This window comes from Rhipicephalus microplus, chromosome 5 (assembly GCF_043290135.1).
Source record: "Rhipicephalus microplus isolate Deutch F79 chromosome 5, USDA_Rmic, whole genome shotgun sequence".
NCBI classification, from domain to species: domain Eukaryota; kingdom Metazoa; phylum Arthropoda; class Arachnida; order Ixodida; family Ixodidae; genus Rhipicephalus; species Rhipicephalus microplus.
Genome location: NC_134704.1, coordinates 30,418,952 through 30,438,615, shown reverse-complemented (window position 1 = coordinate 30,438,615; position 19,664 = coordinate 30,418,952). Strand labels below are relative to the sequence as shown.

Sequence of the window (19,664 nt, the reverse complement as noted above, 5' to 3'; positions counted from 1 at the left end):
TACCAAATTTAATATATGTGGAGCGAGCGAAACGCCCACGAGCACGCTATGAGCGTGGTATGTCGTCATGTTCTTACATGACACGCGTGTCAGGATTATCATGTTTGCACCAGTCATGTATTTCGTCATGCATTGACTTCACGTAACACCAAATTTGGTACATGTGGAGCTAGCAAGACGTCCGCGAGCGTGTCATGAAGGGCTTAATATACTCCAATGTAGCGTTGTCGCGCGCGCACGCTGGGCACAGCGACGCTACGTTAGCAAAACGCGAGCACTCTATAGGCTGGCGCCAGGCTCGACCGGCGTCCGTCGGTGCGGCCCGACGGCAACCGGCCCGAAATGCGACATGCTGCATTTCGCGCCGATGCGTCAGCCAGACAACACTGCGTCTCCATCTCTTCGTGACGGAGGGACGCCGGGCGCGCTGAAACGGGCATGCGTCAAAGCAACGCCACGCAGCAGGACTGGCGCATAGAGAAAGAAGAAGACAAGAGCGGACACTCCGCGAAACCTGGCCTCAGGAAGTGCGTCACGACTACGTAACGAACTAGTGCTCCCACCACACGTCAGAGGGCGCAAGCGCAAAAAAAACACAGTTATAATCAATGCAACAGAATTGTTTTCACAAATTAATAATTACACGCCCAAATTTGGTATGTTCTTTATACATAAAAACGATTTATTCAACACACCTTACGCGATTATTTTTCTTCAGCCGTACTGTCATAAACACCATCTACCCAGCGACAAGCCCATGCATGACTGACAGCGAGAAGCTTTCGTCGCTTTCGTCAACGTCGGCTGCGTCGGCGTTTTCAAGCGTGAGATAACAGGTGAGGCACGTTTTCAAGCGAAGCTTGTTGAATGACATGTTGTTGGTCTTGTTGGGTCATTTTTTCAGAAAACGGTTACGCCTGCGCGAAAAAGACACCATGCAACAAACATAGAAAGATGCACACACACACGTTGCGCTTCGTGTGTGCGAGTTTGTTTCTTACGTGGCGTGTCATTCACGCAGTTGTAACCTTTTTCTGAAGCTTGTAAGGACTGGGAGGTTCGCTAAAAAGAAAGTTTGTGGCTCTATGCGGCGGTTAGACGGGAACATTGTGCAACGTATGCAGTATAGAAAAGGCGGCACGGCGTCAAGCCGAGGCGACGCGTGCTGCGTCTGCCACGGACGCGAGCGTCTGTGCGCTGAGCATAGCTGGGCAGCTAGGTCGTAGGCTCGGTGCAAAATATTGAGAAGCGTTTGTTGGGCCTCGCATGCTTCACGACGCATTTCCCGAAGGCTCGGAACACGAATAATTCTTGGTGTGCCGGAGGCAAATCTGGACTAGCCAAGTGGCCATCATCTTCGTTTCTTCGCTAGCCTTGTGCCACTAGTGCAAGCTGCCCACAAATTTTTTTGACGTTTCCAATATAATTTTACCGCACAAATTTCAACTACGATTTTTCTTCCCAATGTACTGCTGATACTGCGTACGCACGAAGGTGTTCTAATGTTCCCAGGCCGCGATACCATTGCATTACAAGGGATAGCGGCCTGGAAACTTCTGAAGATCTTTGTTCGTGGTCTTGACGTATATCTTTGTAAGTCAGAGTTTTATGGGTCAGAGATGTATCACTGGTTTTGTATTGTGCATCGATTAGCTAATCATTCAAAGGGGTTTGCTGGTACACTTATGACGTGCACATATCTTTTTTGTAATTTGACAGCGAAGCATCCACTTACTAACATTTTCAGACCGCGCTGACGCCATGCCGTCCGGCGGTCCAAGCTACGGCAGCTACTGCTGTGTATCGTGGTGCTTCAACAATGGCAGAACCCACAAGAAGCCTGGGACGAGTTTCTTCCGCGTACCACGGGACGGCAGGTGTGTTAAAGCTTTTGTATGGTTTGCATGTCTGTAGGCTTACTGTTCGTACTTGCTAAGTGAGGGTAACAATAAAAAATCACTATTCAAGCACTTCCCCTTTCAGCTGATAGTTCATTGCCAATGCAGGATGAAAGCATGGATGCAGTATGCTGGACGCGATGATCTCCTGAGTAAGCCGGCCAGCCTATTGTACGCAACGTACAGGGTTTGTAGCGACCATTTTACTGCTCAAAGTTTCATGGACCCTGGGCACACAAGGCTTACAAGAATGGCTGTTCCCAGTGTGCAACCAGCTGCACCATGTAAGTGATTGACTGAAACTCAAATATGTGCAATAGCAGCCACTTGTATTGAATCAGTGGCGACAGTTAACCGTGAAGATCTCTGTAGCCGATAGAGAAACCTCACTACAGAAGTAACACTTGGAAAGTCTTAAGTTCTGTGAATTGTGGGCTATTACCTTCCTAACAGCAGCTTTACATTTCTGTCATTTTTTGATGCTCTGGACCTGCGCAACTTGTTTTGAAAGACTTTAAAGGGCTATTTCACGTTATCTTCAAGCCTGAGTGCACATGTACGTATACCTTTCATCAGTGAAAGCTGCCACTGTTGATAATTCCAAAAATCACAAATTACTTGTTTCCTAGTTGGTGCCGTCTCTTTTCTTCCACGTTCGACCAATTTATGCGTTTGAAAGAGCTGTTTAAGCTTCCCCATGCTACAAGCTTTGTAACTTGTACCAACTGCACATATATGCAGGTTCTCTGAGCGTCGCTTCAAGTAGTGACTGTGACATGGCTGCAGAAGCTGCACTGCAAGGTGCGGATGAGCTTCAGTTTGTGTTATTATAAGCCTCTTACTGACACATTGTCGTAATTTCATCTCTTCAGGACCTGCGGTAGAGGCTTCACAAAGCGGCTCCCACACATTGAGGTGCCCCGATGAACAGGGTGCGTTCAGTGTCGCGATTTCTTTTTTTTTTTACCCAAATTGACTGTTGACCAAACCTCTGCAGGTGGCAGCTCCCTTGTAGCTGGTGAAAGAATTTCTGATGATTTCGTCTTGCCGGAGAAAACCTTAACCAGTCGTTCAGCTGTCACAAAAGGAACTTGTGTGGCCGGTAAGTTGTATGTTCACTTCAACACCAGAGTGGATTGATATAGAGACTTCCGCAGGCCGCTCGCAAGATTGTTCCGACAGCATTGTCCGAGGCACTGAACAAGCTTCACAAGACCCTCCAGAAGACGTCTCCGCCAACAGCTCCACGCCTGAGTGCCTTAGAGAAAATGGTGACTATGCTTTTATTGCAGCAGTTTTTAATGTGCTATTTTATGTTTAGGACATTCTGAGGAAACTATCCTCAAAAGGACACTACGTGTGCACTTACAAAATGTAAGGGTGGGCTCTCAGTGATTTTCATTTTTTTTGTGCATTGTCAACATTGTGAATGGTTTGTTTTTAGGTAGTGGAATCGAAAACTTTGTACCACAGAAAGTTGTGCACCTTGGGTCTGAAAGAGCGAGGAAAGTGCTCGTATGGGATTAGTTGTTCTTCGCTTTTACATCAATTTTTTTGTTTATTGCAGTGCGTTCCTGTGTGCCAGCGACAATGTCTCCATCAATGAAGTACAAGCAAACCATTAAACATCTGCAAGCCAAAGTAGCAGCACAGCGGAAAACTATCAAAAGACTGCAGAGACAGCCTCACCAAGCACCGTCATCGACTACGAAGGCCCTTGAAGTTATCCGACCGCACGTCACCGAGGAGGTTTTTAAACTTCTTTCTGCACATGTTCGCTTGAGGCCCAAATGCAAGGGCAAGCGGTTTCCCGTGTGGTTCAAGAAATTCGCTCTTCACTTAAACTTCCGAGGTCCGCGAGCATACCGATTTCTGGCTCCGTATTTTTCTTTGCCCTCCCGGCGTTCATTAAGGAGGTGGCTAGCTAATGTAAAGATGACTCCAGGCATAATTCCAGGAATCCTTTCTTCCATTGCAACAAATACTCAAGCTTGGAATGAACGGGACCGAGTGTGCGCTTTAGTTTTCGACGAAATAGCACTCAAAAAGAATTTGTACTATGATGCTTCAAGAGACGTTGTCCAGGGTTTTACAGATGATGGCACTCATCGCACTTCAACCATCGCTGATCGAGCACTGGTTTTTCTTCTTGTTGGTGTTTCGAGAAAGTGGGTTCAACCGGTTGCTTTTACTATAGGGCACACATCAACACCATCATCTGTTATGCATAACTTGCTGGTGTCACTCATTTTGGAGCTTAGGAGCATTAATATTGCAGTGAAAGCAGTCATTTGTGACCAGGGCAGTTCAAATGTAAGTCTCGCTAACCAACTAAAAGTGACTGTAGCAAAGCCTTTTTTTGAAGTTAATGGTGAGCGGGTATATTACATTTTTGATGTTCCGCATTTAATTAAAACAACGCGCAATAATGTCCAAGCACACAAGTTATACATTGGGGATGACATCGTTAACTGGTCGCACATTGTAAGCCTTTACCAATCCTCACATGAGTTGCGGTTGCGATTGGCTCCAAAGTTGACTGAACGGCACGTTCATCAGAAACCTTTTTCTAATATGAAGGTCAGCAGAGCAACTCAGGTCTTCAGTGCATCAGTTTCGATTGCTATCACGGCAATGGTGTATGCGAAGGTGCTGCCTGCCTCGGCCATCACTACAGCTCAATTTTGTGATCGTATGGACAGGATTTTCGATGCCTTGAACAGCTCGAGTAAAAAAAGAACTTCGCAAAAGCTGCGGCATGCAATCATGAAAAATGATTCAGAGCTGATTGACTTCCTCCGAGGCCAGCTTCCCTGGATTGCATCATGGCAGTTTGTTGGCAGACGTCAACCACAAACCATCGTAGGTTGGCAAATTACAATTCAGGCAATTTGTCAACTATGGGACGACCTCTCCAAAAATTACAATTTTGAATACCTGTTAACACGCAGGCTTCAACAGGATCCTCTGGAGAACATATTTGGCCACATTAGGCAAAAACAGGGTTGCAACACCAACCCCAATGTAGCACAATTTATTTGTGGCCTGAAGCACATCTGCATAAGAAAACTCTTCAAGCTGTCAGAATACGGAAATGTCGAGGATGATGAATGTGACCTCCTCCAGGAACAGCTGTCGCCATTCTCCCTCACCAGTGCGTCTCTTGTGGATAATGAGGAGTGTGCACAGCCACAGCCTGACGACTTTCCCGCTCTAGACGATCTCTCTGAACTTGCGACAAACATTCACTCCCATATTATCGATGACTCCGCTGCATATTATGTAGCTGGTTTTCTCATCAAACACTTCCTTCGGAATGCATGTGACGGTTGCAGTTGCCCACAGTTACTGAAAGACGACAGTGAGACGCTTAAGGGTACCCACCAGTATTTCACAATGCTCAAAGCATACCACGTCCCCAGCAAACTTTTTGGGAATCTCACTGTGCCATCAGAAGCAGCTTTTGCATACGTACAACAACTTGAATCTCGCTTTCTTGCCATAATTGAGGCCACTGCACATCACCTGAAAGTGTGCGATGTTTTGTATCACCATCTGTCAAGTGTTGGCGATTTTCATTTCTGCTCTGCTGGGTGTCGCGCTAAGTTTCTGAAAATGTTTTGCCGGGTTCGTTTATGTTGGCATGTGCGTTTTGTGAACCGAAACTTAGACAGGGTTAGGTTCCAGTCTTCAATCTCGGGCATGCAGCTTGACAAGTTCAAAGGTTAGCAATTAGCGGCGGGTTTACACTAAAGTATTGGAGTTGAGCCGAATCCTGCAATAGCTTTGTTATGTTATTACTTCGTTACAGCAGACTTCATTATGGTCTTATATGCTTATATTCAGTTCAACTGGACTAACCACTCCTTCGTTGCATTCATTGTTTTGGTTACCCGCTATGAGGAGTACAAACACTGTGTATTCGCTCGAAGTGATTTGCATAACCTTAAAAAGAATGTTGGGCATCCTGTCTGTATTTTTTGTAGCAAATACGGGCGAACTGTACACTTTACTGTGGGTCGCTTGGTCACTGTGTATGCTTTATCTCTCCAGCTCAAGTAATATATCGATAACAAAACCGCTTGTTGAAATGTCTTCGAGCGGGTAAGGAACACAGTATGAAGTGGGCACGGTTCATGTTATCACGCTTTTCGTATTTTAGCTTCTCATCAACCTCCTCATCTTGCCCATCAAAATTTTCAAAAGAATACCCAAACTTGTAGTGTTTGATGGGGCTGCGGACGCTGCCATTTTATTTTTATATAGCTTGTGAGTGATAACGTACGATGTAGAGCCTTTGTGAAAAATAATGAGCCAAAGTGGTTTCCTTCTGCTATTTATTAGCCCTGTAATACCGCTCTCGTAGCACCAATTAAAGTCCACAATTCTGGATAAAGTGATGACTACAATCTATTTTAGCTCGCAAGCGTCACAGCAACACCCAAACGCAAATCACTTGGGATCTTAAGTTTTTGATGAAGGCGACGCATAACAAAAGCCACAAGACCTGCCAGTGTTGTAGCATAAAGTTTGTCTTTCACGTAGTGAGCAAGCTGCAAAGCCCTACCTTTCTGAGGACAAGCAGGCATCAAGTCTGCTTTTTTTCATTTTGGACTAGCTGTTCTTAAGCACAGCCAGCACACTGCACCTTTGCCTTTCTGTTATATTGTGTCGTGTGGTTTCTGTGCACTCTTTTTTTCTATGCATTATTTCAGTTAAGCCCAGGCGTGATTCGCGACTTCATTGCTGTGTATATGTCACTTCTTCCTTCTTCATCAGCATTGTGCGCTATGTTTTTGCCATAGATCCTTAGTTACCCACTGGCCCGGTGTGTCATACTTCACCAGTTTCTCGGCTTCTGCCAACTCTAGCGATGTGTGCGTTGTCTGTGTTCTCTATGTATTTGTTACAATATTTGTTACAATTTATTTGTAAGGCGAGATGCATTTGTTGTCTACCTTTGTCATATTGTGCTTTTTATATTCTCATACTCTACCTTGCCTTTGAATAAAACATTGCGGATGCTCTGTTTCTTTGACTGATATATACATTGATCACTTGTTCCAAAAGAAAAACACAAGCGCGATGAATAAAACGATAGTGAATTATCATTACCTGCATCTCTTTTTTTTATAACTTAATCAAAATAAAAATTACGTCACGACCGATTCGCACGAACCACTGAACAAAACAAAACAGGGAATCGCTAAATCAAAACGACCTACAAAAACTATCCATTTGGGCGATGAATAGTGGTCTGAAATTATGAACTTACGACATAGCCAAACGTCGGTTATGCAAAGTAATTCAAAAGTTGCGCCAGTGAAACCGAAACCGGAAGCGCAAGCCACTTGCTCTCATCAACCACTAGGTGTGCTAGAGTCGATTGGGCCGCTGGGGTCTACGGGAGTGTCCACTCTTCACCTTTTTTATTTCTCTATGACTGGCGCCTGGCGTGGCAACGCCGGCGTGAGGCGTGGCAACGCCGGCGTGACGCGACGAAATGAACGCCGGCGAGCACGCGCACCGCGTCACGTCGAAATAAATTGGCGCCTTGACTGTGGCATGTAGTCATGTTCTCACAAGACACACATCTCATGATTATCATGTTTAGACCAGTCACATACCTTCGCCATCCATTGACGTCACCTAGTACCAAATTTGGCATATGCGCAGCGAGCGAAACCGCCGCAAGCGCATCATGAGTGTGGCATGTAGTCATGTTGTTACATGACACGCATGTCGTGATTATCATGTTTCAATGTGTCATTTACCTATGTCATCCGTTCGCGTCATGTAATACAGAGTTTGATAGATGTGAAACTAGAGAAATGGCCGCGAGCGCATCATGAGCGTAGCATGTAGTCATGTTGTTACATGACACGCATCTCATGTTTATCATGTTTTACACCAGCATCATACCTTCGTCATTCATTCACGTCCCGTAATACCGAATTTCGTATAAGTGAAGCTAGCGAAACGGCCGCCAGTGCACCATGAGCGTGGCATGTGGTCATGTCGTTACATGACACGCATCTCATGATTATCATGTTTGCACCAATCAGATACCTTCGTCATCCATTCATGAACTGTAATACCGAATTTGGTATTTGCAACGCTAGCTAAACGTCCGCGAGCGCATCATGAGCGTGGCATGTAGTCATGTTGTTACATGACACGCATATCATGATTTTCTTGTTAGGTTCTGTCGCTTGTGTTTCCATTGCAATCTTGTCATACAATACCAGTTTTGGAACATGCCAAGTGAACGAAACCACCGCAATAGCTGCTGAACCATGAAATGTAGATCATGACATTCATGACATACATGTCATGATTTTCATGTTATGACAGGTCAAATATGTTCTTCATACAGTCATGTTATACCATGCCAAGTTTGGTATCGATACCATTATTGAAACGGCCAGGAGGACTAAAAGTCGTAGACGGCTTGATAGATAGATAGATAGATAGATAGATAGATAGATAGATAGATAGATAGATAGATAGATACGCTCAAAGTCGCCGAAGTTCGCTAAGAAATGCTTCGCATTTAAAAGTATTACTGTGTTGCATATGGAGTTGCTTTGTTGAAAAAAAAATGTTTGCCCCGAAGGTCGTGCGATCGAATCCCGGCCGCATTTTGATGGAGGCGGAATACTTGAGGTCCGCGTTCTTAGTTTCAGACGCACATTGAAGAGCCCCAGGTTGTCCAAATTTTCAGTGCCCTCCTCCACGATGTCCCTCATATTCATATCGTGGTTTTGGGACATAGAGCTATATGATATATCTAAATGTTCCACAGAGTGGGTATCAACCATTTTTTAAGGGGCATAATACCCATCATAATTTGCGCGCCGCAAGTGCGGATGCAGCTGTCGTTCTCTTAGGTTAGACGAAAGACGGTTGGACAACGGCACAAGTGGGTGTCGCCGGGAGAGAGCTGGACAACAGCAGCAACTTGCCGAAAGCATAGAAAAAAAAAAAAAAAGTTAAGAGTGGACACTGCCGTAGACCCCAGCGGCCCAGTCGACCCTAGCACACCTGGTGGTTGGTGAGAGCAAGTGGCGTGCGCTTCCTGTTTCGGTTTCACTGGCGCAATTTTTGAATTATTTTGCGTAACCGACGTTTGGCTATGACGAAAGTTCATGATTTCAGACCACTTTTCATCGCCCAAATGGATAGTTTTTGTAGGTCATTTTGATTTAGCGATTCCCTGTTTTGTTTTGTTCAGTGGTTCATGCGAATTAGTCATGACGTAATTTTTATTTCGATTAAGTTATAATAAAAAGAGATGCAGGTAATGATAATTCACTACGGTTTTATTCATCGCGCTTGTGTTTTTCTTTTGTAACAAGTGATCAATGTATATATCAGTCAAAGAGACAGAATATCCGCAATGTTTTATTCATAGGCAAGACAAGGTGGTATGCGGAAGAAACTCGTCCCTGGCTTCTTGTGGGTTCTGCATTTGTTGAAGCACCACGATACACAGCAGTAGCTGCCGTAGCTTGGACCACCGGACGGCATGGCATCAGCGCGGTCTGAAAATGTTAGTAAGTGGATGCTTCGCTGTCAAATTACGAAAAAGATATGTGCACGTCATAAGTGTACCAGCAAACCCCTTTGAATGATTAGCTAATCGATGCACAATACAAAACCAGTGATACATCTCTGACCCATAAAACTCTGACTTACAAAGATAGACGTCAAGACCACGTACAAAGATCTTCAGAAGTTTCCAGGCCGCTATCCGTTGTAATGCAATGGTATCGCGGCCTGGGAACTTTAGAACACCTTCGTGCGTACGCAGTATCAGCAGTACATTGGGAAGAAAAATCGTAGTTGAAATTTGTGCGGTAAAATTATATTGGAAACGTCAAAAAATTTGTGGGCAGCTTGCACTAGTGGCACAAGGCTAGCGAAGAAACGAAGATGGCCACTTGGCTAGTCCAGATTTGCCTCCGGCACACCAAGAATTATTCGTGTTCCGAGCCTTCGGGAAACGCGTCGTGAAGCATGCGAGGCCCAGCGAACGCTTCTCAATATTTTGCACCGAGCCACCGAGCCTATGGAGACGCGGCGCGGCGTCTGTGTTGTTCATACGACCTTCGAGTGGCTCCTGCTTCCTACAATGATATTCAAGTGAATTTTTCGAGTGCGCGTTCAGCTTTGTCTGTGTCGCATCAGTGAAAGTGCCAGGACTATTTTGATGCCAAAACTTGCTGCGTGAGTGGACTATTTTCACGTTTTGGAACGTTTTTTCTCTGGAGCCGGCCACCGCCTGGGCTAAACCTAACGAGGTAAGCCCACGCCGGCGCGACGCCAGCCGCGTCGCCGTTCCCGGGTGCCGTTTTCGCTCTTCTCAGGGCTTATTTTCAGAAAATAATGGAATATCAGGTGGTGGGGGAGGACATAACCCCCGAAGAGGTGACAGAAGACCGAGGTTGGCAGTCTGCAGGCGCCAGAAGAGCTGGCGCGCGCTCGGCAGGCGCTAATCCTAATGGTGCTACTCTCAACGAGACGAAGTCGACAACGGCCGAGGCACCGCGAGGCCGCAACAGTGGCAATAACATCAAGGCTAGAATCATCCGCGCTGGCCGGATGCCCCACCTCCCCAAGAAGGATACGAAGATCGTGATTCGGCCCCGCGGAGGCCTCAATATTGTCAAGACCGGCTGCACCGTGGTGGCTGATGCAATCCTGGCAGCCACAAGCCTCTGCGCCGAAGATTTGCGGGGCGACACGCTATGCCCCAACGTGCAGCAGAATATTATGGTCGTCAGCACACCTAGAAGGGAAAATGCCAACCACTACGTCAAAGTTCGGCAGATCGTCGTCATGGGCCGAACATACGAGGTCAGTGCCTACGAGGCCGCCCCTCATTCCACGTGCAAGGGCGTGATCCGAGGTATTCCACTCGTAGACGGCCCGAATGATATTGACAACAAGATCGTAAATGAAAGAAATCCGCTCGCCCTGGCAGCCAAGTGCATAGGCAGCACCGGCACGGTAATCGTCGCCTTCGACGGTCATAGAGTCCCAAATTTTGTACGCTACGGCCCCACCCTTGTGCAATGTTCGCTTTATCGCAAGAAAATAGACATTTGCTACGCTTGTGGTCGGCTCGGTCACCGTGCTGATGTGTGTCCCAGCCCAGGCGACGTCGTATGTCAGGGCTGTGGGGCTTCAAATCCTGACGCACAACACAAGTGTACCCCCAAGTGCAGGCTGTGTGGTGGGCAACACCTCACGGCTGACAAGGACTGTAGGCAAAGATTCCAGATCCCGTATGTCGTGCGACAAGGGCGCTGGGAAAAGTCTCGCGCCACCGATCAAGACCAAGCCACGGCACCACCATCACCCCCCACGGATGGGCAGGACTTCCAGCAGTCACGTGGTTCCGGGGGCCGTTCCAGGCGACGTTCTCGGTCCCATTCCAGGGGTCGTTCCCGGTCCAGGAGCCGCTCCCGGTCCCGAGGAGGAGCCCGGCGCTACAAGTCTGGGAGCCGCTCCAGGTCTCGATCCAGGTCTACCGGGCGTCAACAGCAGCCTAGCGGGGTGTCAGCGAGAAGCAAGAAGTCGGGCTCTGTAACCTGGGCCGACACGGTCCGAGGAGGGCCAGCTGAGGTACTGTCGGGGTCACTCCCAGAGCAGGCGGAGAGTGCGCGCGAGATTTCCCAGCTGAAACGCGAGAACGCAGAGATGAAGGAAACCATAAACAGGCTTTTGTCCGAAATTGCTGAGATTAAGAACGCGAAAAACCCACCACCGCAACCCGCCGTCGCATGCGTCGCCGATGCAATGCCCTTACCCATGGAGGTGCACAGCACTAAAGCCGGCGACAGCAGCAGTGAGGGTCAAAGTGCTCCCAAGAAGAGGGCCGTCGCCCACGAACAGGAAGGTGTAGCTATTCGAGTCAGGTCTGAGCTTCGAGACACGCTATCCGCGCTCAGTGAAAGCATCAATAAGCTCGGGGAGAATTTCGCCCAACTGCAGATCACCCTGGCCGCGCAAAACGACCGAGTATCCAAAGTAGAGTTGTTTCTCGAAAGCGTAGTGAAACCAGCTCTGACCTCAACCGCCGTCGTACAACCTCAGCCCGGCGCTACGGGCCCCATCGTCCACGCTATTCTTAGCCAATCTGAGGGCAGCACCAGCCCACAAAAGCACCAAGATGGCCAAGCCAAGTGAGACGTTTCTTATTTGGCAATGGAACTGCAGGGGCTTCCCTAGTAAAAAGGCGTCCTTGCAGCAGTACATTCGATGCTCTAGCGAAAAACCCCTCGTCATTCTGCTTCAGGAAACATTAACTCCAAACGTCACACTGACTGGTTACAAGCCCGCCTCGTGTTATTCCGATGGCCGGGGCGTCTGCACCTTGGTCAGTAACAAGCTCACACACATCTCTCACGACCTCAAAATGGCCACCAGCAGCGCCGAATATGTCATGACCGAGATTCTGCCGCGCAGCTCGGACCGAAGCAGCATCTTTTTTCTCAACGTGTACAGTAGTCCTAAGGACCGACGGCAGCGCTTCAGGGCCCTCATAAAGAAGGCCGTCAACTTGGCAGGTCCCAACCCCCTGGTTGTGGCGGGCGATTTTAATGCTCCGCACCACACTTGGGGCTACCCGTACAATACCAGCAAGGGCGCGTAACTGTGGCAGAACGCGACGGACATGGACCTGACTCTAATCACCGACAAGGCCTTTCCAACTCGGTTGGGCACCTCATCCTGCAGAGACTCCACTCCTGACCTGACCTTCGTCAAGAATCTCCCCGATGTACAGTGGGCCAACTCAAACATTGACTTAGGTAGCGACCATTACGTCCTGGTGACGCAGTTTTTAATGGTCCGAAAGAGGGCACGGGAGTTTTCTTGGACAAACTGGGACCAGTTTCGCAAAGTCCGCAACGACCGACCCCTACCTGCAACCAGGCCAAGCCTACAGGAGTGGATTAGCCAGCTCAGAGAGGACGTCATAAGTACCACCAAGAATATTAGTACTGACCTTCCGGTTGAAAAAAATGGATAGCCGCCTTGCCCACCTGCTAGAGGCCATGCAGTCACTTCTCGCCCGCTGGAAAGGCCAGCGCCTCGATCGCAGGTTGCGCAAGAAAATCTCCGACCTAAACAAGACCATCGAGGAGCACTGTCGCGTGCTCTCCAAGCAGCAGTGGGACGAGGTGTGCAACTCGGTAGATGGCCAGATGCGTAATGGCAAGACATGGAACCGGCTCAAGCACCTGCTCAGCGAGACTAACACCAAAACTAACCAGCGGAACGTATTAGCGCGAACCATGCACGAAGCCAAGCAGTCCTCTTCAGAAGAGGAGGTTTTGAAGCAGCTGGTGCAAAAGTACCTCCCTGTCGACTCGAACCCCGCAACAACGTACCCCGAGTACTCAGGACCGGCCAACACTGAACTGGACGCCGAGATATGCCACGAAGAGGTTCGGCAGGCGCTTTACGCGCTCAATGGGAGGTCTGCCGCGGGCCCCGATGGCATAACTAATAAGACCCTGCGCAACCTGGACGACCGATCAATCGACTACCTCACCGAGATCATCAACGAGGCATGGAATAGCGGCGAGGTCCCCGACCCGTGGAAGGTCGCGCGCACCGTGCTCATTCCTAAGCCGGGGAGGTCACCCAACTTGGACAACATGCGCCCCATTTCGCTCACATCCTGCGTGGGAAAGGTAGCCGAGCATGTGGTCCTCAATAGGTTGACTCGGTACCTGGAAGACAATGGGCTTTACCCGTTCACCATGATTGGCTTTCGGGCCAAGCTTTCGACGCAAGACGCTATGAAGCTGCTCAAGCACCAAGTCATCGACTGCAACACTCGAGACATGCGGGCCATTCTCGGCCTCGATTTAGAGAAAGCCTTCGACAATGTTGCTCACTCTTTCGTGTTGCGATCGATTGCTGAGCTCGGCCTTGGAGTCAGATTCTACAAATATGTCAACTCGTTCTTGACCCGTAGGAGAGCCACCCTCAGTGTGGGAGACCTTGTCTCCGAGGAGATCGAGCTGGGATCGCGCGGCACGCCACAAGGGTCAGTGCTATCGCCCACCCTGTTCAATCTTGTCATGGTAGGGTTGTCCAAGAGGCTCTCATGTATCGAAGGCATTAACCACACAATTTACGCGGACGATATTACCATTTGGTGCACAGGTGGCAGTGACGGGCAAGTCGAGCGCTCCCTGCAGGAGGCCATAGACACCACGGAAGATTACCTCCGTCCCACAGGCCTGAGGTGTTCCCCAAGCAAGTCCGAGCTTCTCCTTTACCAACCCACTAGGCGAGGGTCCAAGCCCAAAAACTGGCAGCTGATCTCGAAAAGTGATATCAAGCTCTACACCGGAGATGGCAGTGCAATACCCAGAGTTGACTCCATTCGGGTCCTCGGCATGACCATCGAGTCCAATGGTTCCAACGGCAAGACTATACTCAAGCTCGCCGCCAAGACGGATAACGCGGTTCGGCTGGTTCGGCGGGTGGCCAACCGCTACCAAGGCCTCAAGGAAGACAACCTAATCCGCCTGGTCAATGCCTTTGTGCTCTGCCACTTTTCATATGTCGCGGCCATGCACAATTGGCAGCGTGCCGAGCGTGACAAGATCAACGTCTTGCTCAGAAAGATTACCAAGCGGGCCCTCGGTATCCCGATCAGGACGCGCACCGAGCGCCTGCTCCAGCTCGGAGTACACAATACGTTGGAGGTTGCCGAGCAAGTGGCCATCGCCCTGGCCATCCTGGAAGGTGAGAGGGAGGTCATCTATAGTGACTCTAGGTCAGCTATTCGCGCTTTCGAGCGCGGTGTAATCTCCAAGAAAGCCCTGCGCGTGCTCCAAAGTGGTGGCCGCGACGGCATGAAGCACCACGTACTGATTTGGTTGCCTGCACATGTTGGACAGGTCCAAGGCGCTCCCCCCAACCTCAACGAGTCTGCCCACGAGGCCGCGCGCGCACTTACCGACCGCGCTGGTTCCGGGCAACGATTCGGGGCCAACGGGGTTGCGGAAAACAGGGACGCGCCTGCCACGTACAACGAAATAACAAAATATTTTTACCTCGCGCGGAGACTATATCCACTCCCTCATCCAAATCTTAATAGGCCACAAGCCCTTACGCTCAGACTACTGCAGACCGACACGTACCCTAACCTGAGATCCCTTCACGCTATTTATCCTGACGTGTTCCCCAATGACGCTTGCCCCGAATGTGGGGATGTATCCACGCTGGCGCACATGCTCTGGGAGTGCAAGGCAATGTACACTAACCCCAACACTACATCGGTCAGGTGGGAGGCGGCCCTTCGCAGCTCCCTCCTGGCCGACCAACTTTGGGCCGTCCAGCAGGCCCGCGGAGCGGCCGATAGGCTTGGCCTAACGGTCCCGACGTGGGAGACGCCCGCTGCGCGCTGACGCGCGCCTTGCAGGACCTCAATAAAGTTTCGCAACCAACCAACCAACCAACCAACCGAGCCTATGACCTAGCTGCCCAGCTATGCTCAGCGCACAGACGCTCGCGTCCGTGGCAGACGCAGCACGCGTCGCCTCGGCTTGACGCCGTGCCGCCTTTGCTATACTGCATACATTGCACAATGTTCCCGTCTAGCCGCCGCATAGAGCCGCAAACTTTCTTTTTAGCGAACCTCCCCGTCCTTACAAGCTTCAGAAAAAAGTTTCAACTGCGTGAATGAGACGCCACGTAAGAAACAAACTCGCACGCACGAAGCGCAACGTGTGTGTGTGCATCTTTCTATGTTTGTTGCATGGTGTCTTATTCGCGCAGGTGTAACCGTTTTCTGAAAAAATGACCCAACAAGCCCAACAACATGTCATTCAACAAGTATCGCTTGAAAACGTGCCTCACCTGTTATCTCACGCACGAAAACGCCGACGCAGCCGACGTTGACGAAAGCGACGAAAGCTTCCCGCTGTCTTGTGTTGTCTCCTACGAGATTTTGGCTCATACCCACATGGGGGATTGGCCACACTGTACCTCTTGATAGATCATTTTTTATAACGCTTGCTAAAAAAAATAAAGAGAAATTAGATAGAAACAATAATAATGTTCCTTTGAAAAAACGTGAAAAAAATTGCAGAAGAATACGATCAACCAGAATATATAAAACAAATTAACAAGAATGAGGAAGGGGAAGAAAGAATTGAATATATCTGGCAGTACCACTAGCAGCGTATCCTTCCGGTTGCCTGAATGAATTTATGTAGCGCTGACAGAATAGCACTGTGGCCCACACCCAACTGACTGGCTCCAAACAATAATAAGGTGGATGTGTTGACTGGCAATCCGAGCATACCAATCGGTCTTTCAAGAATTATTCGGCGCAGTGAGGCGAAGCGGCGGCATGTGAGAAGAAAGTGATCTATTGTTTCCGGTTCATTGCAAACTACACATAGGTTAGTTAATAAAAATCCTGATCTGTTGAGATAAAAATTTAACAGAGGAACTCTACAGCGAAAGCTTGTGAGGGTCACCTCACATTGACGGGAAAGGCATATTGCGGTGTTCCATGTGAATTGCAAGTGCCGAAATTCTTCAGATTGTAGAAGCGACGTTTCCTTCATTTTTATTCCCGCTGTCATTCCCGCTGTCAGTCATGCATGGGCTTGTCGCTGGGTGGATGGTGTTTATGACAGTACGGCTGAAGAAAAATAATCGCGTAAGGTGTGTTGAATAAATTGTTTTTATGTATAAAGAACATACCAGATTTGGGCGTATATTTATTATTTTGTAAAAACAATTCTCTTGCATTGATTATAACTGTTTTTTTTTTGCGCTTGCGTCCTCTGACGTTTGATGAGAGCACTAGTTCGTTACGTAGTCGTGACGCACTTCCTGAGGCCAGGTTTCGCGGAGTGTCCTCTCTTGTCTTCTTCTTTCTCTATGCCGAACGCAGCAGCCAGTGAACAGATTCCCGAAGACATGGCCGGCGCGAAGATGCCATCCCCAGTACTCAGCACGGTCCCGACAAGCGACACGTCGCCCGGAGGACCCGAATCAGCCTGCAGTCCCGCTACCGAGCGGATGCGCCATAACCCCGGAAGCGGCCCGCCAACCTCTGACTACTTGTCGTTAGCGTTTGAGGAGATGCAGCAAGAGCAGGCGAGGCACAAGCGACGCGTCCTCCGCGGCTCGGTGCTGGCGTTCGGCGGCATCGTCCTCGTCGTGCTCGTGGTCATCGTGCGTCTCCGGTTCGCCGAGTCGGTGAGCAACGCTCGACCCAGCAACCTGGAATACAGGGACGCCACCGCGGTACAAGTGCCGGAGCGGGCGAACGCGTCTCGGTTCGCCGATGTCGGCGGAGACAAGCGGGACGGTCACTACCACAGTGCGTGAGGAGTCCGGCATCATATGGAAGAACTTTAGGGTAGCGAGAAGAAGATAAACCCTAATGAACGAATAATTTGAGAATAAGTGGGTGTCTCACATATCCCAGGACACCGCTGGCATCAATTTCCCACTTAAATCTCCTGATGATAATAATAATAACAAATAGCGGCATTATGATACCTTTAGAAGAACATCTTGCTGGGCGAGTCGGTGCATATATCACTCGTCTGCTGCCTCGCAGGTCGCGGGATCGAATCCCGGCCATGACGGCTGCATTTTCGATGGAAGTGAAAATGCTCGAGGCTCTTGTGCTTATATTTAGTTGCACGTTAAAGAACGCCAAGTGGCCGAAGTGTCCGGAGCCCTCCACTTCGGTGTCTCTCATAATCATATGGTGGTTTTGAGACCTTAAACCTCAACAATTATCATTAGTCTGCGCATATCTGTGGTTGGAATCGTTGCGCATCGGATCGGACGAACACAGGAGGGTAAAAGCAAGAGTTAACGGAAAGATTGCCAACCATGAACTCAGCATCAGTTGGTAGCTTTTGCTCTTTCTGTTTACTCTGTCTTTTCCCTCATGTGTTCGTCCTATCCGATGCGCAACGATTCCAACCACAGATATCATACTCTAAGCGCAATCGACATTAGCGTCGATTGGCCAGCTCTGAGCTTGTTTAATGGATTGCCAGACAACGTTAATCCTAACGCCATAAATTAAGTGAGTTTACGCAAAGGTAATGTGCTGTTAGGATAACCGAACACTGCGATATGAGTGATCGTCGTGTAATCGTTAAATGTTGCTTTACCCGTCCTATAAACGCTGCACAGGGAGAATTAAAGGGGGACATGATGCGTGAACGTAAGTTAGCGTTTATCTGCGTTTATCAAGAAAAATTAAATGTGCGTGTCGGATTTGCGGAGTAGTAGTTCCGCCGAGGCTGCAAGAATGTATAGATACTTGTATATAGATGCCTTCATTATGACGCGGTGGTGACCTATGCGTCACCTAAAACTAAAAAAACTAAAACTAAAAAAAGTTTTAGGAAGTTAAGTGTGAGGCTTGTCCGTTTTCACGGCTGTATTACACGGGGAAAGATATAGAAGACACACACACACACACACAAAAACAAGGTCTTACAATAGACCAATGTCAATCATAATTGTGGCAGACCAATATAAAGCACAAGCACAAACACTTTTTTACTAAGTGACCTTAACGTATTATGGACATTAGGATGTAGCTTTGTTGTCGACTCTGTCACTTTATCAATTTACTTTATATATGGGGCGATGCTCGGGTAACGTGCGGTATAGTAGAACCATATGTGAGACAAAAAAAAATGTTTGACAATTAGTAAAATCAACTTTTGCAGAATTAATAACATTGCACCGCGTGTAGAACATTTGTGTGGAGTAAAAACGCATGAATTGAGAATATAATTACCCTTAGTACGTTTTTGAATAGAAGGTCCGAAGTTCGATTTCAGTTGTAACAGTACCAGAGGAGGTTAATTATCTATAAGCTTAGCTTTAAATCACAAAGCGCTACTGCTTTATTGGTGATAGGCATGTATTTACTGGAATCGATACATGTACTACTATTTCAAGGATGGACGGGAGACAACCCCGCGATCAACCATCACTCCATACTCGTGTTCTTCACGGACATCACCCTTTGTTTTGAAGTCGGTCGCTCACTCGGTCATGCCCGGCATAAAGGTGTTATGACGCTGCATGATGACTTCACGCCCCTGTCGCTTCGGCTTCGCGCACCTTTTCCTGCAAATGCACTGCTGAAAAGTGTATCGCATATGAGTCAGATCGTTTCAAGTATCAGACTATACCGTGCATACGACTTAATCAGTGGCGCTGCCCTTTCCAGCTGTGACGTCGTTCAGGCAGGGGCGCTTTGATTGGTGAATATGCCGCTGGGTATCAGCAGGTCCCACGAGGTAGGTCGTTGACCATCTGCCCTGGGTCCCTCGTCGGCCGCTTCTGAAAGCGACGGTCTCTGCGGTGGCCCGCCGGCAGGGGGCGGCGGCCGGCGGTCGGGCGACGCGTCCGTCGAAAGGCGCGACACGAGCACGGCCACGACGGTGCCGATGGCGAGCGAGACGAGCAGGCAGCCGACGAGCACGTAGCGCTGGTCCCTGCGCTGCTCGCGCCGGAGCTCTTCCAGAATCGCGGGAAGCTGCGCACGAGCCGACCGGTCGACGCTGGCCACGTCACCGGATGCAGACCCGGGCAGCGCTTCCAGAACAGGGCCTCCTCCGCCTTCAGTGCCTCCGGCGTTGATGCGTGCTTCCGACGAGCACACCGAAGTCATGATGATGATGATGATGATGACCTCTTATGGATGGCGCTCATCCACAGAGGGGGATGGGCCAAGAACCG

At 49.0% G+C, this 19,664-nt stretch overlaps 1 protein-coding gene across 3 annotated transcripts; it reads left to right on the top strand.

The window, feature by feature from the left end:
- Positions 1 to 482: 482 nt before the first annotated feature.
- Positions 483 to 7,012, top strand: LOC142817707 (uncharacterized). 3 transcript variants are annotated; one of them, XM_075895116.1, is made up of 8 exons: positions 484 to 836; positions 1,748 to 1,877; positions 2,007 to 2,182; positions 2,640 to 2,699; positions 2,771 to 2,830; positions 2,896 to 3,000; positions 3,056 to 3,169; positions 3,466 to 7,012. In XM_075895116.1, exons 2-8 carry the CDS (start codon positions 1,762 to 1,764, stop codon positions 5,625 to 5,627), a joined length of 2,793 nt encoding a protein of 930 aa, XP_075751231.1. In that variant the 5' UTR covers positions 484 to 836; positions 1,748 to 1,761; the 3' UTR covers positions 5,628 to 7,012. The 3 variants fall into 3 exon arrangements, with proteins under 3 accessions (XP_075751232.1, XP_075751231.1, XP_075751230.1); XM_075895115.1 differs by having other exon boundaries at positions 484 to 1,877; XM_075895117.1 differs by having other exon boundaries at positions 483 to 1,877; positions 2,896 to 3,169; positions 3,466 to 3,500.
- The last annotated feature ends 12,652 nt before the right edge of the window (positions 7,013 to 19,664 follow it).

What these genes read in the sequence shown, in the direction of transcription:
- LOC142817707 (XM_075895116.1), top strand. Translation starts at nt 1,762, where the DNA reads ATGCCGTCCGGCGGTCCAAGCTACGGCAGCTACTGCTGTGTATCGTGG. An exon ending in GAGGTGCCCCGATGAACAGG is followed by an intron (nt 2,831 to 2,895) that starts GTGCGTTCAGTG and finishes AAACCTCTGCAG; the next exon opens with GTGGCAGCTCCCTTGTAGCT. An exon ending in AAAAGGAACTTGTGTGGCCG is followed by an intron (nt 3,001 to 3,055) that starts GTAAGTTGTATG and finishes AGACTTCCGCAG; the next exon opens with GCCGCTCGCAAGATTGTTCC.